Source organism: Meriones unguiculatus, chromosome 8, assembly GCF_030254825.1.
Source record: "Meriones unguiculatus strain TT.TT164.6M chromosome 8, Bangor_MerUng_6.1, whole genome shotgun sequence".
NCBI classification, from domain to species: domain Eukaryota; kingdom Metazoa; phylum Chordata; class Mammalia; order Rodentia; family Muridae; genus Meriones; species Meriones unguiculatus.
In genome coordinates this window covers 27457507-27485288 of record NC_083356.1, presented here as the reverse complement: position 1 = coordinate 27485288, position 27782 = coordinate 27457507, and the positions used below count along the sequence as shown (strand labels likewise).

Here is a 27782-nt window from a genome sequence, read left to right as displayed (position 1 = left end):
TTAAAAAAAAAGAAAAAAAAACACTTAGTTGATGTTTTCTAAATTTTATCCTAAACTTTTCCAGAAAAAGAGTGCCTCCTCACCCTCATTCTACAATGCCCACTGTACATACTGCATACGCTATATCCGTCTCCACAGAGCAGTTCTGATTTCAAACATTTTCTCTCACTGTCATTTCTAGGTTTTGTCAGATGGCAGGTCTTAATATTAAATTTAAAAGCACAGTCTTACCTCTACTGAGTCACTCCGGTGCCGGAGGCATTCTTACCCAACAACTCCCACTCACTAAGTCAATATTACAGCCCTGGGCTCACCGAATGGGAAGAATATGGAAAAGGATGGTATGGTAGTGTGGGGCCGAGGCACAGGGCAGTACCTCGCTCTACAGAGAGGCCCAGAGGTGGGCACAAATACAGCAGTGTCTGCAGCAGAGCTCCGTGACAAAAGGGAGGGTTGGTACCCTCCTCCCATGGATGACCAGGTCGGGTGTGGCAGGGAAGGGAAGGCCTGGGAAGAAAAGGACATCCCACGCAGGGATGTGAAAGACTTCCACACGGTGATGCCCCCTAGCGGCCGCATTAACCATGTTAGCTAGCACAACCTGTGCGTGCTCCTCAACTTCAAGTCGCCATCCGGAGCAAAGAAGCTGACGTCACAGGTTGCTGGGAGAAGAGAACAGCTCACCCTCTACTGTCAAAAGCATTGAGCCTTCCACAGATTAACGGCCATGCCAAAAGGACATGGAGGCCACCTCAACAAAGCTCCCTCTGGCCAAACTGTGATAATCCGAGCAATGACTATGGCGACTGTAAGTAGATTGAAACACTGAGTCAACAAAAATCCGAGTGTCTGTGATGATGCTAAAAGCTGGGGCACAGAATTTGAAGACCCTTTTGAGTTAGGAAATAAAGGTTGGGGATGTGCTTCTGGGTCATCAAATGGCCGCAGCAGATGAGCTAAGCTGAGTTCTAATTTATAGAAGGACACCTTCGAGAAGCAGAAATAAGAAAGCATTTTCTAGAGAACAAACATGGCATTACTGACTCAGGCAAAGACTTCCAGTGGATTTTAAAGCCAGGTACAATGGGTGAAGAACCGGCACAGAAACATTCCGATGTGAAAAGAGATGCCACTGGGCTTTGGGCCTTGTCACCCCACACAGGGCATCCATTCCCAATATTGGTGAAACAGCCACCTCCAATGTCAAAAGTATTTCTTCTCAAAAATTCTCTTACTCGTAATGAGTGAAAGTATAAAGGATATGTGTCAGCTGAGTGCTCAGCCACAGGTGGGGCGTCTAAATCACTCCTGCTCCAAGACTCAGGGGTCATCACAAAACAGAGAATGGAAGGAGTGAGAGCCAAGGTCCAGGAGCAAACAGTGTCTTCTGGACAGGACAGGAAAACAGTACTCACGAACTCACAGTAGCTGTGGTTGTCTGCACAAGACCCACACAAGATCAAGCCAGTGAACATTCCAGTGTAGAGGTGAGAGGGGACTGTGTACTCGCACTCCTAACTGAGGACTTTTGGGAAAGGGAGGGTCAATTTCCTTTAAGAGTTGAGCTAGGTCAACCAAGCTCTAGTGGCTAGCCACATACCCAGGAATATGTGGGCAACACAAATTGAACTTACTATTCTACTTAAAAGGGGGAACATAAATTTAGGGTGGGGGAAGGGAGGTAGGAATGTATATGAGAGGAGCCAGACAGAAGAAAAGGAGTGGATATGATCAAAATATTGTATAATTAATAAAAATATTTTTAGGAAAAAAAACTTTAAAAGATAAAAATGAATGCCAGTTTCATATTAGAAAGCAAAGTGGCAATCATTTCTCCCTGCATATATCTTCACTTGATTCTTCAGAATCCCGAAAAGCAATTCTATTCTTTAAAACTTGAGTGCTTGCTTCAAGCTTATAAAGAAAAGTTCAGTCAGTTACATGCAAGTTTCTCAAATCTCTGTGTGGAAGAAGTAAGACTGACTGAAATCCCAAAACATGTACAGACCGATTAGCGTGAGAAATGCCGCCAGGGGTGTGCGCAGTATGCACAGACTGACAGACACTGAGCTATAGCCCTTCCAGGAACAAACTGTTCAAGATGACGTGGATTCCGCTATTACCAACAGAGTTATTAAACCGTGCAGAAATATTGAGGCCGTCAATTAAAAATAAGAATAAACAAGAATTTCAATATAAAAGGATTCTTAGCATCACTAGGAGTTAAGAGATTTTTAGTAACAACAACAGGGGAGAATGTTTTACCTGGCAACTCAAGAGACTTCAAAAGCAGTTCATACTGTACAATGCATGAGCTAGAGTTCTAAAAGCATCGGGAATGCGTTTTTTTTTTCCTAGATTTATAAGACTAGAAATGCAAAACTATGCTACCCAGGAAAACCAAAGACATCTGTAAAAGCACCATTCGTAAGAGGGCACTATGCAGGGCTCACTAACTCGGGATGCATGGTTTAAGGGCTGTGATGTAGAGAAAATCGGGTGAATATAAACTTAAACCTAAGCAGGAATTCTCAGGAGACTAACCCTTCGCTGGCTACAGCAAAAATGGAGGGTTTGGATCAGGCATGCCCTGAATGAACGCGTTAAAAATGAAAGGGAATAACACAAGTAGAGGAATGCATGTAAGATGGGTAAGGGGTCTGTGTCCAGGCGCCCACTCAGGCTCTGTGTGCCTGGCATCCTGGCAGGCAGGAAAGCAGGGCTGGCCAGCATGATCAGAACACACAGGCCACTGCTTTGTTCCCCCTACACTCTGCGCCATATGTTCCCATGTTGCCTTGAAGCTATACTTGTCTCTTCATATTCTCAGTGCTGACTCTCACGACTGATAAATGTTACAGCTGCTGAGTCCCTCCTTGATCCTTCTATCTTATTCAAACTCTGGCCAACCTACTTCTGCAACCCTCAAATCCTACATAGCAGATTTCCTCCTAAATACGATGTGTGTTCCAAGGCAGGAAGCTACATCATGACCAGAGGAAGACTTATCCCAGGAATGCAAGGTTGGTTTAACATTTGAAAATGAGGTAAATCATCTTATTAACAAGCTAGGTTGAAAAACCCACATGACCATTTAGAAGCATCTAAGAAAATTTAGTTCAGGTTCCTGGATTTCTCTGTTAATCTCAGCAAATCAGGAATACAGGGTGCACTAAGATAAAATAATTATCTTCTACATTTCAGAACTCCTAAAGTCAGCTAAGGCCTTTTCCATAGCTTCCAACTGTTTTATGCATTATCCACTTCTGTTTTTGCTTTTTTGCTTCTTTTCTTCAAATTCCCTTCATGGACATTAGGCAATTCTGTTTCCAACCTTTCTTGGCATACAAGGTAGAAAACCCAGGCTACTCAAGTTTTGGCTGACAGCACTAACAAAGCCATGTAGTGCTGAGTCCCATACAGCCTCAAGGTAACTCCATGCCACATGACACAGTACAGAGTCCCCACTTACCCTCTTGGCTAATCTCCTTACCTCATCTGCTACTGGACCATTACCACAGCATTGTTCCAAACATGTCCAAGAAATGCCCCTCCCTCGTGTTGGCTTAGGCCCTGTCATTCGCCCAGCCTTCCTTGCCAACACTCTCTGCTTCATTCTGCCCACCTCTTCACTAGCCACCCATTGTCCTTTAGTGGTAATAATCACTTACTGGCCACACACACGCGCAGCCAGACTCTCTCCTGGCACAGGGAGCGAGGACAGAATACCATTTGAGGAACTAACTGCCTTTGAGGAACTTTGGGGTTTTAGAGTGTGATGGAGAAGGAGATGGCCAACAGCTTTGCTGAATTCCAAGAGACCACACAGAAAGTCTATGCATAGACGTGGTGTCATGTATCTGCTTCTTCCAAAGGAACGCAGTCCTTTTCTGTATTTGGGATCTGTAGAACCCACTACAGGCACTCTAGCTAGGGTATAAAGAATCATCCTCATTTCATAGGTGACTTACTTGAAGGGACCTGTCCATTGTGACAAAGCTGGCTAAAAGCAAGGGTTACTTCAGGTCTATCTGACATCAAATAAACATGGGGTTCTTCCTCCCTTGTCTTGCCCTCTTTGATAAAGGGTAGATACTTGTGGAGGGGTGTATAAGAATTATTTTGATTTGATGTAGTCTCTAAACTGCTTTGGATTTTAAGGGACTAATCATGTCTCCTAAATGTCCTTACCCAAAGCAAACCTATTGCTTACTGTCAGTCATTCCAAATGGCAGACTTAACTCAGTTTTCTTGTTTATTGCAAGAATGCAATAAAAGTGCACGCTTTCTTCTCCTGTCTGGCTCTTGCCTGTTGTCTGCAGATCAATCATCCTGAATGTGATGGCAGAAGCCAGCTCACGGTAATAGTCCCAGAAGATCTGCCTGACTCTGAGAAGGCACCCTGTGTCCCTGGGGACCCTGCAGATGAACCGTGCGGCCCTTTGCAGCACAGGGTCATGGATTCAAAGATTGGATGGCTTCTGCTGCTGTGCAACCATCAATCCTAGCTGTGAGGACATCCTGGGCTGGAGCAGGCAGGATTTCATATCACTATGCAGAAGTTTCCAGACCAGATCAGATCTGCCTAGACTTAATTTTAATTATGTGCTTATGTCAGGGTCTTATGACAAATGATTATGAAAATGCCTTTCAGGTACCCAGGTACTATATGTAAGTCTGTCATGGAAGTACCTCAAAATGAGCTCCTGTTTTTACCATATGCCCATCTCTGTGAGGTACATTGGGAAGCCCTATTAAGGTAAGGTGGTGGCGCACGCCTTTAGTCCTAGCACTTGGGAGCCAGAGGCAGACAGATCTCTGCATTCTTTGAGGCCAGCCTGATCCACAGAGTAAGTTCCAGGACAGCATGGGCTACCCAGGAAAAACTCTATCTGGAAAAATAGTCCTACTGATAATAAAGACTAAGAGGGAAAAACAATGTTTCCGGTTTTTTTTTTTAGGCAATGGTCCCCAAAGTAAGGTCTTTACCTTATTGGCATCACCCAGGAATATCCCAGAAACACACATTTCCAGCCCTCAGCAAGCCCTCCAGGCAACTGTGGGGCAGGCTAAAACTACTGTAAAGAGCTGCACAGCAGCCCCAGAGAGCAGAGCATGGCTCTGGAAGCCATTTCACTACTTTTCTGGCTGGTCGGTTCCATGTTCCCTGGGAGTATATACCGCATGTGTCTGCCCCTTGCAAAGGGGGGAAGGAAGACATCAGTAAGTCTAGGAAGTCTCTCTCTTTAATTAACTTGCAATCACCTGGGGGTGGTGGTGGGGATAACTGGCGTAAGAATACTTCAAATGTTGGCAGCTTCTGTTAGCAACCAAATAATGACCCGCTGCATCAGTGACCCGCAGTATGAGGAGCTGTGTACACCTGTCCCTCTCTCAACAGGGCTGCGGTGAACCCCGGCAGGCCTTCTCTCCAAACCAGAAACAAGTCGCACCCGTCTCCACCCGTGCCTGACCTCAGCAGGCATCACAACCTGGTGCTTACTTCTTCAGTGTTCGTCCCTGGCCAGAACGTGACTCGGACTCTGTGCACAGCTCTGCGATCAGCTTCCAGAACTGACAATGTACTAGTTAGCTGCTCACCAGCTGCTGAGCATAGGAATTGGACAAAAGCTGCCAGAGGGCTGGGGAGATGGATCAATAGGGGAAGCACTGCCCTGGCAAGCATGAGGACCCAAGTTTAGATCCCTTCAAAAAGCCTGCCCTGGTGGTGCACACATGTAACCCTAGTGATGCAGAGATGGGAAGAGAAGACACAAGGGCCCCTGGAAGCACATGGCCCAACTGGCCTACGTGGTGACGTTCCAGGCCAACGGAAGACCCTTTCTCAAACAAAAGGCAGGGATGAGGCTGCAGAGATGGCTTGGCAGGTGAAACCCCTTCTTGCTCTTCTAGAGGATCTGAGTTCAGTTCCCAGCACCCACATCAGGCAGTTCACAGGTACTTGTTCGTCCAGCTCTAGGAGACCCAATTCCTCTGGTGTCTGAGAGAACTTACATTTATGCATGTATGCTTATAAACAGACATGCACACATATGCATAATTAAATGCAAAACAAAACTACAGTGTAGAAGACACTGTAAGACCAACACCCAAGGTTATTCTCTGATCTCCACACACATGCCCTCTACACATACACACACATACATACACACACACACACATACCTACACATGAATCCACACACAAACATACATACTGCAGAAGGCTTCACACAAGAGGCGTGGTCACAAAAGGTCTCAGCTTTGGGCTACCTAGATCTGGAGGAATGTTTCTTTGGCCTCTCTTAGCATTTGTTTTAGAATTCCACAGACAGCGGACTCTCTTGCCAGTTCTCCCTTCTAAATTTCTTATTAAGTTTTGAAATCGTTGAGCAGATTAAAGGATTCCTGTGAAGCTTTTATGCTTAAACTTTGCAGAGAAAATTCCCTGTCTCTGTAACTATCACTGGGACAGATTAGAAATAATTTGGAGCTGAATTGGATTTGCCATTCTGTGAGCTTTTCTTATCTACCAGGACTAATAGCAGACACTTCCCTCCCTACAAGGGCAGGGAGGAAGGCTTATTATCTGCCTTACACAGAGTGGAAAGTGAGGTCAGATAGGCCAAAAGGCTTAGACATGACTATTTCATCAATATAGCCTGAATCAATAGAGGATGTTCTGTATCCCATAATAAGTTCAAAAGCACAGAAACTGTGCAGGCTGAGACACTGTGGTGTGGTGGAAATGGCTTATGCACAAGCCTTGGAATCAGAAGTACCTGGGCTGGATTTAACTTCTTCTTAAAGGCTGCTTGGCCTTGGACATTCCCTTCACCTTGTGGAGATGTGTCCTAATTTCTGCTGAGTGATGAGCAATTGTAGCCCTGGAAGACAGAGAGGCCCCTGGTGGACATCAGAGGCCTCTCTGGTCCCCTTCTCTCTGGACTCAGCAGGCTCAATGCTTGCCCTCCCTGAGCTGCCAGCAGTCTAGAAGACTTGGAGCCTGAGGCTGGAACTGGATGTCTGGGAGCCATCTTGCCTCTTCTATGTAATTACTGGACTGATTCTAGTCAGTCAGCCATTGCACCCAGGACACCATGTTTTCATCGGAAAGAGAGCCTGCCTGCCTCCAAAGTCAGTAGTGAGAATGGCACAGCTTGGGGGAGTGTGAGCACCACAAGGGACCCAGTGAGTGCCTGGAATTGAGGTAGGTGACAGTGGCAGCTTCACTGCTGTCTACATGGTTATCTCCTCCAGGGCATCTGAATGTCCCGGTCGCCATGTTGTCTGCAGAGTCCCACCCTGCACTGCAGCCTGGTCTAGTACCCTTTGCTGAAGAAGCCTCCTCTTCTGAGGCCTCCTGCTCAGGGACCGCCTACTGTACTGCCCTACCTCTGCCGCACCCCTTCTCTGCCCACTCCCTTCCATTCCACTTGGCAGAAGGAGGCCTACATTAAGACCCAACACTTGCTGCGGAAGCTCCAGACCTGAGTTCAATCCCTTTAACCCACTGTGGAAGAGAAGTGAGAGCTCATGCGTCCTGTGACCACACGCATGCCATGGCACATGCACACTAATTCTCACAAACACACACACTAACCCTAATCCTTATACAAGTTTTTCTCTGACTTCTCCAGATGCAGCAGAGCAGGAACACATGTGAGAAAGAAATGGGGGTGAGGGGACAGAAAAGAAAGGGAAAGGAAGGGAAGGAAGGAAGGGAAGGGAAGGGAAGGGAAGGGAAGGAAAAAAGAAAGAATGCTATTTGCTTAACCTGAATTCTTTGTAAAATCTTCCAGTCTACCTATTTTTAACTATAGTTATTAAAGTGCAAAAGCATGTAAGAGCTTCAAGAAAGATCTAGCTGTTCATGTTAAAGCCAGCATCTCTGTGTGGTGCTGAGAGAATATCACAGGGATTCTGCAGAGCCCAGGTCAAGCCTTGCCCTGTGAAGCATCAGAGTAGCTGGCCAGACAGTGGAAGCTCTTCTCTATTCCAAGATGGCAGAGACTACGCTGGCACTAGATGCCAGACTTTGTTAAGTGCTACACATGCCCATGAATGAAGTTGCTTTCTTAACTTTCCCTTCCTGGTTTATCAACATGGAAGAGTTGCACCTGTGAGTTTTCTGAAGTTAAGCTAACCTTGCCTTCCACAGATGAGCCCAGTTGATGCTGTATTTCCTATTAAGTAGCAGCATAAGCTTAACTCTTGCTTTAGAGTTGTTAAAGCTTTCGGGGACAGTCTGCAGTGGTGATGTGTTACTTTGTGTGGTGATTTTCTCCAGAATCTGTCTTATTCTTTCTTCTTGTTTTGCTTTTTTCTTTCCTTCTTTATTATTATTAATTGTTATTCTTATAACATCATCATCACTATTGTGTGTGACAGCTGGGAAAGCACACATGCCACAGGAGACGTGTGAAGGTCAGAGGACAATCTTTACGTGTCATTCCTCTCCTTCCACCTTCATGTGGGTTCCAGGCATTGCCCCCTGGTCGTCAGGCATGCACGGCAAGTATCTTTAGCCCTGAGCCATCCCACTGGCTATATTCCTCCTTTCGTGGTTTTCCTAAAGTAGTTTACACAGATGTCCTATTATTTCTCCCTTAGGAAGCTTCTCTGTGGGAAGGTTTTAACAAGAACTTTCTTTCCTTGATGGATGCAGAGCTACCTGCTAACCTATTCTCATCCTCTGCATAAAGCGGTTCTTAATGTGCCTCCCTTATCCTCCTCATCTCAGCAAAGCCTGTGCAGAGGCTCCCTGCCTTGGTCCTGATACTGGTAATTTACATAATTACTCCTTAATCAATCTGGCTAGAAGTCGATAAAGTTCACTGACTTTCTCTAAGAACAACCTGCTGGTTACTTTGTCTATTTTAGGGATTTTGTTTGTTTCTTAGTTCATTGATTTCTTCTCTGCTTTTTTTAATTATTATTATTTCCTTTCTGCTTACTTTGACTTCAATTTCCAACTTTTTCCCCCAAGTTCCTAAAGTTGAAGGCCAATCCTCAACTACTCTGTGAGGTGCCACGGATGTAGCTGTGGCTGCTATGCCTGCGAGCTGCAGTCTTGAGAGACAGGATGCTTACAAGGAGGGCAGGTGCCCTCCAAAACCAATGTGCAAAGGGCCAAAGGCTCAGTGTCCCTGGCAAGCTTCGGCTTTGTCAAGATTCCAGCATTCTTTCCAGCAAGCGACATGCAGGTGTGAGGTGGAAAGGAGGCCTAAACTGTTTAAGGACCAGAAGTGTGCCAGGGCACTGGCTCTCCTATGGCCATGCCCATCTCTCTGTCTGATCCTACTATGCTTCCAACAAGCAACACCGTGGGAGCTGTAGTGGCGCCCGGCAAGGTCTGACTTGGGTCTGTAGTGTTCAGCCAGCTCCGTGAGCTTGCACCCTCTCGGAGGGCACTCGGCAGAGCCCTTGTCCCACTTTGATAATACTGGAGCATTGCAGATAACATGTGATTCAAAAGGTAGCTACTGGCTGCCGGTGATAGTTGGGGGAGGGCTAGACAATAGAAGCTAGCAACCGATCTAAGCCTGACCAGACACCAGGAAATTCACGCAAGGCAAGACCCAAAGATTGGCTCCCGGGCTAGCAGCTGCCACCCAGACTCCTCTTTCCTAATCTCCATTTTCTTTAGTAGTCAGGTCGAGCTCCTTTGTTGGCCCCTTCAGCCAATGGCGCACTCACATTGTGGCATGGGGATGGCAAACAGCATGCCAACAGGGTGGCATGAGCACCCTTGCTTAAACAGTGGATCTGTCCCTGTACCCCAGTCACACCTCAGAGCCCTGTAGCACCCACTGTGCACTTCACGCCTGGGCAGGGCCTGAACTGGTGGCTGGGACTCATATTCACACCCTCCTTGCAAACACCGAGCTCTACTCCTGCCGGCCCTTGTGTCCTGCACATCCCAGCCTCACACAGAGGGCTCTAGTAACTGTGGACTTACAAACCAGCACCTGCAGGAGTTGCCAAATGATTAAGAAAAATGCTATGAGGTGAAGATCCAAACTGAGAATTGGGCAATGAACACATTTCTTGCACAAAAGGGACAAGGGAAAATCACCTCCTCTGCTCACTGTCCTCAATGGCACGCCTGCCTTCCCAGACTCTATGTCACAGCAAAACAAGAGCTTGTACACCCCAAGTACAAGACGCATGAGCAGCCTCAGGACTGCTGTCCAGAAATTCCACAAGACACAAAAACACGAGAAACCATTTTCAATCCCACACCTCCAATCTCCGTCGGAACAGTACTCCAAACGCTGGGTTGGAAAGGGCTCTGGCAGAAACCAGGAGAGTCCGGGCAGCCTGTGCCTCCAAGAGGATGGACTAACCTTGAGGTGGCCAAGGTCCCCCGTCTTGCTGCCCTCAGATGGGTTGGTGGGTCTGCTCTCCACTCGGGGCCGAACGACCTGGCGGAAAGGACTGGACATGGGAAAGCCGCTCACGCTGATTCCATCTAGGAAGGAAGACAGAAGTCCCATGTAAAATGACTGTGTCGTGTGAGGCAGGGTTTGCTTTGTTTCTCAAAGTAGTAATAGGACAGAACATGGCAGTATCAACTCTCTGGTTTAATTGCAAGGTGGGAGGGTCTTCCTTGGGCATTCGTTCACAATGGTAACAACACCCCTCAGCAGGCAGCTTCCTTCTCCAGAGTAGTGAGGGAAAGCAAGCAGGCTTTCGTGGTGAACGATGACCCAGAAGTTTCAGCAGGGCTTTCAAGGAAAGACACACTCAGTGAAGGGCCAACCAAAGGCAAAGCAGCTCCCCTGGACACCGGAGACCAGCTGCCAGTCAGACTGGCCACTGCAAGGGGAGTAGAAGACTCTGCCAAAACGCATTGTATGCCACGTCCTACCCTGGGTCCAGCTTTTCACCTTGGTGACAACCATCACTGATGCCCCAACATCCACAAGTCTGTGTCCCTTCCACAGTGCCTCCCCTGGGTACACTAAGTGAAAGCAACCCTTCCCTCTGACTCCCAGCACCTTCTATGGCCTGAGAACTGTGTCTGCTATGTACTATCCAGGGCTGAACATGAGGAACCAAATCAAGGAACAGGGGGTACCAAGAAAGAGGGAAAATATGCATCTGTAATGCCTTGGAGCTGAAAAACTCTGGAACATGGGTACTTTGTGTATGTGTCTATGTGTGTGTGCGCACACACACACACACACACACACACACAAAACTTGCCTAGGGCTGATGGGGTTGTGCTTTCTAAGCCAGTGGAAGGTAGAAAAGACAGGTAGCCTCATACATGGGCCGGTTGTTACCAGTTCCATTCGGCCAGAAGCTTGGGGAAAAGCAGCTGAACATGGGACAGGGCAGCTGCAGAAGCAGAAGAGATGAACTGGGACAAGCTGTCACAGGACACACTGGGAAGGAGCTCTCTTCAGCTTGGGAGGTGGGGAAGGACAGAAATGATATGTGATTGTCCTACCTGTCTTTATGCCAACACAGGCAATCCCAAACAGAATGCAAAACAGATTTGTCAGACAATTAATAGGAAGACAGGAGGAAAAAGTCACAGATGGATGAAGGCGGCCTACTAGGACCAAGGAGTTTGGCGGTGCTATTAAGATGGAGGGCATGCAAGAATGGTTTGAGCCATGAATAGACATGTGCTTGTCGCAAGAACTTCACAGCTACCATTTATAGTGTTCAATCTTTCCATTAGGAGAAATGCGGTGGGCAATTTCAGGATATGATTCTGCATGCTGAAATAACACTTCTCTGCAATTCATCTACAACATCACAATCATCATGACAACTGGGAAATGACAGCTGAAAGCAGGCACTAGAACTGGAGAGAACGCGGCCACAGTGGCCACACCAGCATATATCCAAGAACTGACAAGGTGTGTGCATGGCTGCAGAGGAGCTGGCCTTTGAGTTGGGACACATAGCTCTCAACATTATCCAATCAGCTAAATCACAGGTAGCACAGAAGTGTCCCTGGAGACACTCTCCAGAATTTCTCCCACCCTTGCTTTCATAACTCCACCCACCCTTGACCTCACATCTCCAGAGTCTCAAACCTTTTTCTGAATTTATCCCAGTGTCCTCAGTCCAAGGTCCTCAGCCCGTCAGCCTCAGACTGATCCCAGAGTCTACAACCTATAGACAACCTGTTGTAGGTCTTTCTGTCCTCCACAAGGATGTGAGCCAGTTCCTCTTGTACCCAGAACCAACCCCTTCTCTCTGTTGAACCATGGCCGACCTGATCCTGGATCACAGTGGTCTTGGTCTGGCAGTGGGTACAAGTGCATGGAGGCATCTAACTCGTTCCTCACTCCCTGCAAAGTGGGCATTACCATACTGATTCTACATGTGAGAGAGACAGCGTTTCCAACCAGGAGAGTGACTTCTTCAGTGTTACACAACCCATTGACACACAGCTAAAACGAGAACTCAGAACCACCAGCCACACTGAATCAAAAAAAAAAAAAAATACGAAGTTCACCAGCCCAGGCTGCTTGACAGCACCCCAGGGGGTCCAAACTGTTCACCAAGCCTCCACCAAACCTATGGTAAAGACCCCCAAATGGCTCAGCAACCAACCCTGCTGACAGGGTGTGTGTTCACTTTTTTATGCTTCCAGAAAGAAAAAGAAGTGAGAGAGATAAATAAGGCTAAATATACAATTTTTTTTTGTAGCAGGAACCTAAAAATAAACTTGAATAAAATGTAACTAAAATAAAATACACTTGCAAAGGTAAAAGAAGGCAATGGGTCTCTCCTGGGAGTCTGTCAGTGTAGGCTGTTCCAGGTAGAATATTTTTCAAAGAGGCTTTCTCATGTATTCATAAAATCCATGGATGCCAAAAACACCCATCTGGTTATCATAAAATATGCCCAAGAAAACCAAAGCAGCAGAAGCAGTTGGCTAAGAAGATGAGCCAACACTCACCCTTAATTTCCACAGAGAAGGCAGCATGCTCGTTCATTCAGAAACTCTGCAATGTGCTTAGGAAAATAAAAATAACTTCTACAGTGACAGTGGCACAGTCCCCATCCTCCATGGACAGCGCTTTCCTTCCACTGGGTATACACAGTGGTTACAGCAGGCCTGAGGCCTTTTGCCTTGTTCCCATGTCTGGAGGTTCCCCACTGTCCGCCTGAATGCAGAGTGCTTTGGAGTTCCCAGATTGCCCTACAGTTGCAGCTTTGAGTACAGGAGCTGCCGGTATGGATGAGTAAGTGACCATCTTTGCACAGGGACAGAAGGGATAGGTTAGTTTCAGGCTGGTTTTCAAGCTGCTGCTAAATCACTTCTTTGTAGAATAAGACGTCAATGAGAAGAGTGATGATTTCCTTGATACGAGAACAGGGACTATGGAAGGAAGGTAATTTGCAGTTGTCCTGGGCTGAGCCATGCACAATCCTCTGGACAGCCTGCGTGGAGGGCACCAGTGCAGAGCTGTAGGGGAGATGGCCACTGGTGGGCTTGCTCTTCCTCTTTTTCCCATGCTCTGCTACTGCACAGACCTGTGTTTGCACACGGGGTTCAGCAGAGGCACCAGTGGCTGCCTAAACTCAGATGAGAACCAACCCTGCTTCCCATGGGCAAGCACACTTTCTCTTGCCATCTTTCTGAAGAACAGACTGGGGGCAGGCTGCTCTGGGTAGTGGCATCAGAATAGGTTTTCAGAGTCCAGGGCTATACACAAATCACATTTCACTGTGTATTGCTTCACAGTTGACTGACAGTTGAAGCTAGGGTTATCACTGTGGCTGGGGAAACTGTGGCCGGGGATTGCTTTTATTTGTGGGCCATTGCTCTGCAATCGGCTGTATTCTCTTTCACGGCCCGCCCGCTCCCCTGATGCTCTCCACTGAAATCTGAATAGTTGTTTGACAACTCTGCCCTGCTCTGCTGTTCTCTTTTGAGACTAGACGTGGATTTTTGGAGTTCTGTCTTCTTTTTTAAAGAACAGTGACTCATCCTGAAGCACCCAGAAGCTGCAGGCAGTGTGCCTGCAGTCCTAAAGCAGAGTTCTTTCTGTCTTTGCAAGTCCTAGATGCCTGAGTTTTTCCATAAACATATGTAGGTTTGGGTTTTTTTGTTTGTTTGTTTGTTTTTAAAGAAAGCCTGAGATTTTGTTGAAGCTTTTCTCCCCCTCAGGTTAGAGAGCTTTAGGACAGACAGAATATTTATCAGCGCCTGGCACACTCACCAGGCATACAACTCAGTTACTTCCTGCCTGTTCTCTCAGAGTCCTCACTTATGTCCAGGACAGGAGATCACACCTGTCCTGCCCTCAGCACACCCGTGTGCCAACACGAGTCCCCTGAGAATCTGCCTGAATGCACCCTGGGTCTTTCTCATCCTACTGTCCAGATCATAAAAGGAAGTCCAGGATCTTTGTCTCAGTTCCTGCCTGCCTGCAGCTTCCTCACTCAGCACTTGTCTCCTCAGCCTCAGGGCAGCTAGCTACGCCTTGGTTTCACTTGGAGAGTCCTGCTGTCAGCAGAAGCAGAGATTCACCCAGGGCTCCATGAAGCAGCTTTCTACCTTGTCCCAAGATCTACCTTGTCCCAAGATGCCTCTCTCTCATCTGCCATCTGCCTTCAGGGACCAGATACATCCTATATGCAGCTCCTGGTCCTGTGGGGATTTCGGGTGGCTAAGCTTTGGTTCCTGGGTGCCCATTCCCCAGCTGGATCCCCATGGCACCCCCAGCTTCTTTCATTCTTGTTGAGCCTTTCTCTGCCTTCTTTTTATACAACCTGGGTAGGCTGCTGCCCTCTCCCTAGCTAGCTTTAACCTTTCTTGGTACCATCTCTTCTCTGCCCACTGAGCCCCTTATAGAAGACATCCAGGGATGCGAGGCTCTATGCCGTCAGCCTCTTCATGATCTGATCTGCCCATCTAGGCCTTGAGTGGTTCACTGGTGACTTTAGACAAATGTTCATTTTCCATTGCCTACTCCTCCGCCCCCCACCCCAATATATGAGCTGAAATTGGCAGTCTATATGTTAGATTTTAATCCTGGCCTATGATTACTTTTGAGCTGCGCTGGCCATTGTGTGTTGCTTTTGTTTTGTATTCTGTGGGTTGTCTGCTTTTGCTCCGAAGGAACAAAGCTAATGTGCTGGACAGCCTGCCCATCGTTATATTTAGCTGTGCCACCTACCTGCCTTCTGACTCACAGACAGTCATTTCACAGCACTGCAGCAACCACAGGAAAGGTCAGCCTGCCCCTGCCTCCCTGGGGCTCATAGGAGAGCATCTCTGCGGATGCAGACAGCCTCACTCCGCCCACCACGCTTGCCCCAGAGGTCTGTTTAATAACTTATGAAGTATGTACATTGCTAGGCCCTCTGTTTGGCCAGCAGGTGGGAAGGCTGACTTTGTTCTTTGATTTAAATTCCGGTTGGAAAGGAACTTTCTAAGCCCTTGGGAGGGGGATTCAAGTGTTTGTCATTCATCAGCAACAGGTGATTGCACAGCAGGCAAGAGCCTGTCTGTGAACAATTGATCTCCCTGAGCTCATCATCACTCTCTTCAGCCAAGCTGTGACTCACCGAGAGACAACTGAAGGGTGGGGGTGGCTGTTCAATGGTGGGGACTAAAGGTGTTTCTGTCCAAGCAGAAAGAGATGGTATCTGGCAAAGTACGGGTGCAGACTATCCAAGCCTTTCCAATGTTGTTCTTGTCTCCTCATGTCTGCCTTCTCTGTTTTCATTCAAGCTTTAACGCTTCTCATCTTTACTGCTTCTGTCGCTGATGGTCTCCCAGCTGCTATCACCCCTTTCTGCTGTCTTCCTCATTGTCATCATGATCACATTGCTGAAGCAGAGTGGTTGCCTCACTTTGCAGCAGCTTGAGTCGGGACTTCTCACTGCCAAAGTAGGCACGCATGGACCTGCTGGAGGCCATTTTTCTTCCCGCTCTTCTCCCTCATTTGCTCATCTTCCAAAAACACACAGCTTCTTGCATCTATCTGGCTTGTCTCTCCTTCACATTAATTGCCTATAGCACACCCCACGGCTTCTCTGCCTTCGTCTGTACTGTGGCTGCCTAGGATCTTTGAAATGTCAGCCCTCCTCCCACTGTCATTTAACTGGTATCAGGGTTACCGAAGGCACCAGGAGTGACTAGAGTGCTCAGCAAGGTTTGGAACCATAGGTTCCATAGTCAGCCTTCCCTCTGGCATAGGCTGCTTTCCTTCCGGTGTAGTCAGCCTTCCTTCCTGTATTGACAGCCTCCTTCCGGTGTTGACAGCCTTTCCTCTGGTATAGACAGCCTTCCTTCAGTCTAATCAAAAAGCTCCTACTTGTGCTCTGACTGCATTGTTTCAAAGCTTCGAACAAACCCAGTGGCGGTTCAGAGCCTGTGACAATGGGCTTCAAGTTCTTTAAAGTCATTTGTTAGAATTTTCATCCAAATTGCTTCAAATTCATAGATAAATTTTAGGAAAAAAGAGAATTTCTTATGCCATTTAGTTTTCCTATCTATGACTATGGCCTATCCCTTTAATGTCTGTCATGTTTAATGGTTTCCCAGCAACATATTATAATTTCCTCTGGGAAAGTCTTATGGGATTTTTAGACTCATTCCTAGTTGCCTTATTCTTGAAGTCTAAAAACAGAAGTCTGTCTAAGTTTCATATAGCAATGAGCGTATGGATTTCAATGTTTGTGTTCATAGACTTCACCTACATCTCAGCAGGGTATTCCAGCATGTTCTGCTTCCTTTCAGTCCTATTTCTGTTAGCAGCTCTCTACTGAGATACAAAAGTATGGCTGCCACTCTGATAGATGCATCCATCTCACAGGATACTAAACACAGTATCCCCCCTCCGTCTTTTTAATCCTCTTTCTTTTATGTAAAATTAAATGAAGATGTTCTTTGACTTATGAAAGCAGAAGCCTCAAATCAATTGAAGTGTCCCTCCTTCCCCATCAAGAATTGGCTGTTTGAGATCCATGCCAATGCTCATGTGTTTTCTTGCTATGTGGTATAAGCTATATGCTGCTGTAAGCTTAGGCATTCTGCTTCTCAGAGAGATTTGGCTTGTTTTCAGTGGCTCTGCTGTAGTCGCTCTGTCTGCATTTAGACATGGGTGTACTCTAGCTTGCTCTGGTAGGCTGTAGACACACAGATGTTCAAAGCGGTTCTCTTCTCTTTTCCCTGCGCCTCCTCCACCTTTTAAAGCTTTTGGGCGATTGAACCCAGGAGCCTGAGCATACTAATCATACTGCTGACTGTCAAAATGCCACCTCCTGACGGTATATGGTAAGGTATTTTGTTCTTTTGCTCTTTCAGTGTTACCTTTTCATGATCAGAACTTTTGTTTTTGTTTTTGGGTTTTTTTGTCTTCTGTTTTTTGTTTTGTTTTGTTTTGTTTTGTTTTTTCTTGTGGTGTTGTTTTTGTTTTTGAGACAGGGTTTCTCTGTAGAGCTCTGGCTTTCCTGAAACTTACTATGTAGACCAGCCTGGCCTTGACCTCACAGAGCTCTGCCTGCCTCTGCCTCCTACGTCTCGCCATTAAAAGCCTGTGCCACCAAGTATACTTAGAATTTCTTTTTTTGTTTTTTTCGAAGACAGGGTTTCTCTGTGTAGCTGTGACTATCCAGGACTCACTTTGTAGATGAGCCTGGTCCCCAACTCACAGAGATATGCCTGTCTCTGCTTCCCTGAGGGCTGGGAATAAAGATATGTGCTGCCACACCCTGCTAGAATTTCCTAATTTTGTTATCTATCTCTCTCTCTCTCTCTCTCTCTCTCTCTCTCTCTCTCTCTCTGTGTGTGTGTGTGTGTGTGTGTGTGTGTGTACTACTTTTTGTCTAGGAAATCCTTCCCTACAAACAGGTCATAAAAATGTTACCCTCTGTTCCCTATAAAAACTGTTGCTTTAGTTTTTATATTTAGGATTATGGATTTTATATTTAGTTTTTATATTTAGGATTATGGCTACTTTGAGCTGTTTTCCCCTTTCCCCTCTCCCTCAGAGCGGCAGTCCCCCTTCCTCCCCTCCCTCAGAGCTGCAGCCCCACTCCCCCCCCCCCCCCCCGCCAACAGGCATGTGCTGTCTGCTGTACATATCCTGTTCCTTGGGTTGTGGTTTCTTCCTGGCAGCCTGGTACCCAGTGTTGTGCCTTCCCATGGAGCTCTGCCCTACTGGCCTGTTCGTGTGGTGCGGAAAGGCAGCTGCTGGCCACATATGGCTATGGGCATTTGAACAGTATAGGGTGCACCTAAGCATCTAAAGGACTGATTATTGATGTCACTTGATTTTAATTACTTTAAATTTAAGTATATTTCTCCAGTAGCTACTATATTATACAGTACAAGTCTAGTGGGAGAGACGAAGCAATTTCACATAAATTAAAAAGTATTACTTTGCTAAACACTAGCGATAAAAAATGTATGGTGTTGAGTATATGGAGAGGGGCTGACCCAATTTAAAGGGCGCAAGAAGGATTTTCTCCAGGAGTGATGTTAAGCTAGGATGCAGAGCATGAAGAGGACTTCAGCAGGTGAAGACTGGAGGATGAGAAAACAGGTTTGTGTGTGCAAAACCTCTGAGCAAAGAAAAAAGTGCATTTCAGGAATGTAAACATCTTCTGAAAGGGGTGTGCGTGTGTCCGTCTGTGTGTGACTGTGTGTGTCTATGTGTGTATGTCTATGGGGGAGAAACAGGGGGAGCGGGGGGTGGAGGGGAAAGGAGGAGGTGAGGGAAAGAGAAGGAAGAGAGAGAAAGATTAAAAGCTAGTTCTTAAGAGACCTGGGCCATCGGTGTGGAAGCTAATTTGTGGGGCGAAAAGATTTTATGCGACAGTCGAGGGAGCTTTTGCTTTTCATAATTTTTAAAATCAATGCTCTGCCTCAGAGCTTCAAGCCTAGAGCCTTGCTGGCTACTTAATGAAGACATACAATGCCTTTCCTGTAAGTTTAGATGTATGGATTCAAGCCCACCGTGGGGACGATTGCAGCCTTTAGTGTGTCCTTTGAGTCACAGCCCTCTAGAGGACTATGAGATGTGCCATGGATGGGGGGGGGAGCTGGAGCATGCCCAGCCATTATCTTATAAACAAGGCATTTCCTCAAACAGACAATTCTCTGGTTTAGTTTCCCAAATTTTTAGATCACAAAATAACATATGCTAATTCAGCCATCCCTTGTGAGAACTGACATTCACTTATTTATGTTTCTCTTCTGGTAGAGGAACACATGTAACTAACTTATAAAAGAGAAAAAAAAAATAGAGGGCTGGAGTGATGACTCAAAGGTTAAGAGTCCTGGCTGGCTGCTCTTCTAGAGGGCCCAGGCTTGATTTCCAGCACATCCATGGTGGCTCACAATCATCTGGAGCTCCAGTCCCAGGGAATCTGACACCCTCTTCTGGCTTTCTCAAGTAGCCAGCACACAGACATACAAGGAAAACACCCAAACACATAAAAAGACAAGAAATCTGAGTGCAAACATGAAGATCATTTTAGCACCGTCAGGACCATGGCGCTGACTGTGCATTACCACTGACTGTTCGCCTGGGCTCAGAAGGGCAGTGATGGGTGGAGCCTGGCCTTGACTAGTTTTCCTTCTAGAAAATTTAGTCTGGACAGATCTGGAATCTGCAACCAGACCTCATGGCTCTCACTCCTTTGGGTTGATGCAGTGGCCCTGCCCTGCCCTACCCTGCCTTCCTCCACGGGCCTCAAGAGGTGATATGGAAACAGTGTGTGGTGCCGTTGCAGCCTAAAGCAGTCGGGAGGAACAGATGAGAGCCAGTCTAGCCTCGGGAGCCTGGTTGGGCCAGTTCTTCCCTCCTGTCCCCCAAATCTACCACAAGTGGACCTCTGCTGATACTTCCTGTCCACCTGACCCACCTGCTTAAGCTTCTCCGGGGCCTTTCCCTGCCTGACACTGCCACATCTCCACACTGCCCAGGCTGGTCTCTGTTGAACCCGTCTCAACTCAGGTCCTGTTCAAGGGCCTTTAAGTGGCAAGAAACAACAGTCATCCAACTCAACCAGCCCTTGAACTTCGGCTACCCCTCCAGCAGTTGAGCAGGCACTGAGAGTGCCTGAGCCAGCCCTGTGCCAGATCCTGAGGAGAGCCGCCCTGAAGGAAGACTGTGTTGAGAAACTGCAGCTGCACCCAGAGATGCCACGGCGACTTAGAGGAAACGCCACCTTTGCTGTGTCAGCTCACCAAGGACAGAACCACGAGAGTGTGAGAGAGGGTGACTAAAGCTGGGCTCAGAGGGTGGAGGGAAGAGCGTGAACGCAGGTCCACCACCAGAGACATGGTCAGACACACAGCAGTGCCTCAGAATAGTTGCAATAGGGTGTGGAAGGACCCAGGGAGAGGAGAAAATGGAGGAAGCGGGCACGAGCCCAAACTGTACAGGGCCTTGCTTTGATGAAAAATCTGCACTTTTAGCAGGAGATGCATTTGGGAAGGCAAGGGACGGGTAGAAGAGTTCCTGGGAGTCCGTAATAGTGTGAATAAAAGACACCGTGCCACCCTAGGCCAAAAGGAAGAGTGAGGCTGCTGAAGAGAAGCAACAGACACATCTGCCAGGATCAACAGGATGATGACAAAAATGCATCTCAGGTGGAGAGGAGGAGGAGAATGTGTCTACAAATGGCCTCCACTGGCCTTTGAAAAGAGGTCATCTGCAGAGAGAAAGGGGGCTCAAAGAAGAGGACACAGTGAGGAGACCCAGCGTGGTGCTCGCAGTTCTCAAGGAGAGAGCTGGTGTTCACCAGTGGGGGGCCCTGTTGTGACCTCACATGCAGTGCCCCACAATGCCACAGGTCCTGAGCATAAAACTCACCCTCCTTTCGCTCTCCTATACCAAGCCTGGGAAGACGCCCCACACACGTCTCCCCTACTCCCTGGACAGGGCCACTGTTCCATCTAAAAGGGAAAACAAGCTGTCTGTCTGCCCACAGACAGTAACGCTACAGTGGTTCACCTCTGTAGCCATCCAGAAACGGTCTTGTTTGTTCTCTGGGGGAGGGAGGCATGGTAAGACAAACACCCCCGTGCACAGGGCAGCCGTACCGCCTCGTGACACTGGCACTGCCTCGTGAAGCCTTGGACAGATTGTCCACCTTTCTGGGACTCGGCTTCCTGTTCTGTAAAACAAACTGATTAGACGAGATGTCATCTCTAGCCAGCTCCCCATTCCGTGAGGCTGAAGACTCACTCCTTTCCATACCGAATCTGAAATGCCATGTTTAATTATCGGGTCTAACAGACACCGTCGGCGGTGAACGCTGACATTTCTCTTATAAAACCGAGAGCCGAAAAAGTACAGAGAAAAGGAAAATAGAATTAAATAATTAATAGGGAGGGAAACCAAAAGCAGAGAACATTTCCACTGCGCTGTCAGGCCCAGCAGCCCCAGAAGGCTCTTCCCACCCACAGGATCAGTCCCAATAAAATCAAAACGCTAATCTATTGATCCCTCTGAGAGCGCCTTGCACATTAACATGTCCTTCAGACAGCGAGAGACACAGAACAACTGATTTGATCTTCAAGATACCAGTGTGGAAAACTTCAGTGTAGAAATAACTTTCCCATCTGATCGGATGAGAGAGACTGGGAGGCAAAAGTATTATGACAGAGCTATGCCTACCTTGTTTCTTCTTTTAAAAACATTTTATTGTGAACTGTCACACTAGTGGAGAAAATGTCATAAAATAAAAGGTATAGACTCTGAGGGCGTAAACACTCAGCACCAAGAACAGAATCATCCCTCTCTGCTTTATCCTGAATAAACACAGTTAAGATCGTGCCTGCTTGCCTCAGACCCATGTTAACTCTACCCTCCTCCTTCCCCAAGGTCAGCCTGTGCCTGGCAGTGGACCCCTGTCTGTCTGTCTGTCTCTTCCCAAGCACAGAGCCACACACACTATAGTATAGCTGTACCGATTTACTCTCAGGTCTGGCATCTCAAGTCCTTTCATTCTTGTCTCCTTGTAGGAGAGTGTAGTGTAGTGTGTGTGTGTGTGTAAAACATAATATACTACCATCTTAACCTTTTTAAAAAATTTTTTAGGGAAAAGCAGAAAGAGATGATTTATGCAATAAGGCCACATTGGAGAGAAGAAAGGGGCTCCCATGTCCCCCCACAAATACATCTTCAGGGTACTAACACAAAGTTTAGATTAGAACAGAGGATACGAGGTATGTATAACTAAGCAGATTTAATCAAGATTTGGTCATGTCCATCACTCATTTGCTTGTTTGGAGGCAGGGTGTGTCTGTCTAGCCCTGGCTGGGCTGGGATGCATTATGTAGAGCAGACTTGCCTGGAACCTACCGAGTCCTGTGTGCCTCTGTCTCCCGAGTGCATGAGCCACAAAAGGCATGAGCCACAAAACCCCGCCTCATTGTAATTGCTCCTAAGAGGACAGTTCAGTTCTGTGACATCAAGTGTCCACAACGTGGCGTTGCCATCGGTACCTTTCTTGTCCACAGTGTCATCATCTCCCCCCCCACCCCGACAATACAGGTGAGGAGGTCTGTTCACGTGACAGCAGGGTCTCCATGAGCCTGGACCGTGTGCTACATTCCAGTGGTGTTCCCGTCCTCAGTCCTGTCCAGAGTCAGATCTGGAGATCCCGTCAGCCTCAGGTGTGTGACCTAGGGACAGTGCTACCTCACAGGAGTGCTGGGCTCTGCTGTCAGCAAGAGCACACCGTCTGGCAGTTTCTCGCTCTGTCACTGCCCCCATCCAGCTGTGTCCTAGGAACTGCAAGGGTGGATTTTCCAGTCCATTTTGAGTAGGGATCTGGGATACTTCTACTAGGAGAAAGCCATCTCACCAGCTGCCAGACTTTCCAGAGACAGAGCGAAGAGAAAGGGAGAATAAGTATCACTAATTATTACCTTCTAACAACTCAGTACCCTGTCATTCTCCAAAGGTGAACAGCTGCCCCCTACAGCATTAGAACCTGCACACTGAAACATGGGTATCACACTGCCAACTTCTGGGTGTCAGGTGGCCTCTTTAGGACAGTTCCTGGAGCAATATCAGTGCTGGTCCCCTCTGATCACTCCCTTACCATGCGTTTCCAGGTGTTCCCAGATCGTCTGGATCCACTGTCTGATCCAGACCTAGAACTAGCCACCTCTCTCAAGAAGCACTGTTCTCCTGAGCAGGAAGGGTGCCCAGTACCACGCCTTGGGCATGAGCATAGTCCGCTCTGCTGAGCTGGCCAGGCACTAGGCTCTTGCTGAGCACAGGGCTGGAAGGTAGATGAGTGATAAGAGATTAACAGATTGTTTTTAATAGCTCATGATTTCTTAGTGATACTTTTAATTACTATTGATATCGTATCTTCACACCTGTTATCTCCTGTTTTCCATATGAGAACCCTAGTTCAAGATCAGATTCCAGCGATGGAGATGAAAAGAGTTATGAGGGGCTAGGGAGACGGCTCTGCAGGTAAAGTGTTTGCTGCACAAGCATGAGAATCAGAGTTTGTAAGGCACCTTATGTCAACCTTAGGCCTCTAAACGGACACACATATGTGCCCCACACACAACATGACTCTCTCACACACACGCACACACACACACACAAAAAAAATCATGCGCTAGAGAAATGGCTCTGTCAGCAGAGTAATTACTGTACAAATACGAGTGTCTGACCTTAATCCCCAAAACTCATGTAAAAGGTCAAATGTGAAATCAAGCATCTTGGTTAGATTTTTGTCACGTTAACACAAGCTAAAGTCATCTGGGGAGACAAGACCTCAATTGAAAATATGCCCCCCATTAGACTGGCCTATAGACAGGCCTATGGGGCATTTCCTTGATTGATGGAAAATGGAGAAGAGCTCAGCCCACTGTGGCTGTGCCATCCCTGGGAAGTGCTTCCCGAATGTATGAAAAAGCAAACTGAATCCAGTAAGAAGCATCCCTTCATGGTCCTTGCTTCAGTTCCTGCCTCTGGGTTCCTGTCTTGAGTTCCTGCCCTGACTTCCATTGGTGACAGATCTGTATTCTGTGAGGTAAAATAAATCCTTTCCTCCCCAAGATTCTCTAGGGCTTTTTTTTTGTGGGTATTGTTGTTTGTTTGTATGTTTGTTTGTTGTGTTTTAATGTGTATGGGTGTTTTGCCTGCTTATATGTCTATGTAACACATGACTGTAGATGCCAGAGAGGGCATTATGTGCCCTAGGCCTGGAGTTACTGATGGTAGTGAGCTACCATGTGGTTTCTGGGAATTGAACGTGGGTCCACTGAAAGAGCAGCCAGCACTCTTGATGGCTGAGCCATCTCTCCAGCCTAAGTTGGTTTTCATCAGTGTTTTATCATGGGAATATAAACCTAACTAAGACAGTATGTACTTGTAATCTCACTGACCAGTCACCCTAGTCTACTTGGTATTCTAGGTCAGTGAAAGACCCTATCTCAACAAAGCATGGATGAGCCAAGCATGGTGGTACACCTCTTTATTCCAGCACTCAGGAGGCAGAGGCAGAGGCAGGTGCATCTCTATGAGTTCAAGGCCAACCTGGTTTACTCAGTTTCATGCTAAGCAAAGGTACATAGCAAGATCTTGTCTCAAAAAAATAAAAAATTTTTAAAAAAAGCAAAGGTGGATCACACTTTTAAAAAAACGACATCTAAGATTATCCTCTAGCCTTCACATAAGCATATACACACATGCACAAATATTTGTGCACAGGCACACAGACACATGCACCTTGACACACATAAACACACCAAAAAAATTAATCATTTACTTTATTTCACAGTAATATACATTTAAGGATTATTAGTCCCAGTGTTAACCCTAATGATATAATTACTGACAGCAGCTTAAAAATGACTTGAACATACAATATCCTCTCCCCACTGCTTTTTAAGTCAGCATAGTGTGTGCACACTGTTAGAGCCCATGGCCGTGACACAGTAAAAGCACACTCTCCCTTCTGACACCTCCTGGGTCTTGGTGCTTGAGGCTAACAGTCCTTGTGACACTGTCTCCTTAGCTGTCTTGCCAGTCCTCCAAGTCTCCAGAACCTTCAAGAGGAAAACACTGAGCGCATAATGCATGCATTCCTGTATCCTGACAATCAATATGGACTCTTAATGGCTGAGACTGGAGGCTCTGGACCTGAAAATCCTGCCTCTTCTATTTCATTACCGAAATGTCTAAAAACGAACGTATTGTTCTGTTGAGTTTGGGCAGATACTGCCCCTGTCAAAAAGTCCAGTGATAATCAGATCTTCGTGATTTCATAAATCACTTACCATTTTGGCCTGAAGTCTAGTAATTACATTAGAGTGTCTCGGGCTCCCTGGGTCAGTGTTCTCATGCCTACACTGTGATGTTCAATAAACATCTCAAGGATTCACTTTCATTTTAAAAAGTTTTCTTGACTTCTGGCTAACAGGCTGTGGCTTTCCACTCTTGTCTCTCATGGTGATCTATGAGGATGCATGCGCGAGTGATGTGTAAGCACCTGTGCTAGTCTTCTTAGTCTTCCAGCATTTCTGCTTCTCATACTTTTATTTCCTCCTCTTTGCCTTCTGGGTCTCCATCACTCACCCAAGACCAACAGCTTTGCTTGAGTTTTGGGTTTCTTCCTAAGTTCTCCCCATCCAGTGTTGAGATTTTTTTTTTTCTAACTTGGAATTATGTTCCTCTACAACTTAAATTGCTTCTCTGTGCCTTTTAATTTACTTGAAAGGATTTTACAAATCTTCTTCAGGGTACGCCCCAGCATGCTGCAAAATGTACTGGCACATTCTGCTCCCTGGGTTTCCTCTGTAACACTGCATAGGAAGGACCCTGATCCTTCCTATTGTCCATCTTTACTGAGCTGGTTGACAGTGGCCATGAGGAGAGAAGGCTTCCAGCTGCCCTCACTCTGAAAAACACACACACGATTTTCTATGCTCCATGGTCTTCTGGTCTTGGGAGTTCATACTCTGTGTACTGAGGGGCGTGATGCCTACACATACGCAGCTATGCCTTCTTGCTCCTTCACTATGCCACCCCACATCAATTCCTGCAGCTTCTACTCGATCAGGCCCTCATTCTTACTCTAGAAGAACTCTGCACTCATATACTGCTAGACCAAATGAGTGGCCTCAAGCTATTCAGAGACTGCTGGTCTGTCATCATCAGCTACTGACTTCCTGTTTCTTCTTATGTGATACTGAGGCCTCTCAGGTGCCAGTGGTTTTGATGTACTTGCTCATATTTGGGAGACTCTAAGGGACCCTGATGTTTGCCTAAGGGTACTTACTTCTGTGTATATTTGGTCTCCTCTATAAGGCAACGTAAAGACATACAACATCTGAGGCAGCTTACTCCATCTTTCAAGATTTCTCATCGTAAACATAACATTCCAAGAAATCAGAATTTCTGGGTGTAAAACACTTTCTGGCTGAAAGGTTGACTTCTGCTACCCTGGAGGAAGGTAAATGCTGCCCCAGAATCCACTGGCTCTGAGAAGTCGCTTTAAAAAATCAAAACCTAATAGATCAGAGTAATACTCCGCAGTGACAACTATCTCTCCTTGTTTTGTTTTGGTTTGTTTTTAATTATTAGTTGAAAAATATCAAACCTGCAGAACAGCTACAGGAATAGAAATGAGAAACCACAGTCCCTTCACCAAAAGCACCTAGTGTTCAATAACTTGATGTGTTTACTTTCTATATTCACACCATCTTTTCCTATCAGAGAAAGAGCAAGCATAATTACCTCTGTCCCTCTGGTAGCTCGGAGTGCGCTTCCTGTGAAGCACGTCATCTGTTGTGGCCTCATTATCGCTTTTCATGCACCTGTCATTGACACAGCAGCATCACCTCATCCTTGTACACATCCTATTTCTCCACTGTCTCAGAACTGGGATGCAATTAAGAATTATACAAGCCTATGGCCAATGTATTTCTTCAACCTCCACTGACTAGGAACAGTTTTCCCATTTTCTTTTATAAAAATCAGGAATTGTACTAAATCTTACTTATAGAATTGTTGGAAATTTTAAACAGGAGCAGATCTAGTGGCACAGTAACATCAGTAACTTGGGTAGCTGAGGCAGAAGAATCACAAATTCAAGTAGGCCTTCCTAAGCAACTTAGTGAGACCAGTCTCAAAATTTTTAAAGAAAACTTTTTTTTCAAAGAGTAGGGACATACCTCAGTGAGGCAGCTCTAACCCAACATCCACAAGGCCCTACAGCCAATCACCAGAAGTCCTCCTCTGATAAAACAAACAAATAACAAGAACAACTGCGAAGTGGAAAGTCCAGCCTTTACATTTTGATCTGACGAGGCTCAATAGCCATTGTGCCTCTTCCCATCTGTCTGCGGCCCACGCTAACTCCAATATCACAACTGTGAAACATCTGTATTCATTGCTGTGAGCTCACAAAGCTGCATCTAATTTCAGTAGCCATGGCTAATATGAGTTCATGCCTGAGAAAGAAACTGAGCCCAGTTCCACATTTCTGACACTGTCTGGTTAGGAGCCACAGGGGTTCTTCTCCCAGCATCCAGGGGCAGTAATCAGTCTCTGCCATGAGCTTTACAGCTGTCTCCAAAGAAAGGCTGAATGGCATGCGGGTAGGCAGCCTCTCAGAACTTCACGGAGTGCTGTGTGTCCCACTGCCGGGTAAGGGTCTCTGCCTTGTTCTGTGACTGCTGTGCAAACAGCCTGAGCAGCCACGGACCAGTGTCAGAAAAGATGTGTCCTCATTAACAACCATGTTGCTACAGCTAACAGAGGAGGTATTAAGTCGGCCTACATTTGCAAACCCCTAGGAAACCGTAATTCCAGT

General features: G+C 46.7%; 1 protein-coding gene across 2 annotated transcripts in view; it reads right to left on the bottom strand.

The window, feature by feature from the left end:
• Trappc9 (trafficking protein particle complex subunit 9) overlaps window positions 1-27782 on the bottom strand; it is a 440029-nt gene that overhangs the window by 294806 nt on the left and 117441 nt on the right. For both annotated transcript variants that reach the window (XM_060389314.1, XM_060389315.1), the window contains one exon: window positions 10349-10473. In XM_060389314.1, coding sequence (XP_060245297.1) covers window positions 10349-10473 — 125 coding nt within the window. The remainder of the gene's footprint in view (window positions 1-10348; window positions 10474-27782) is intronic.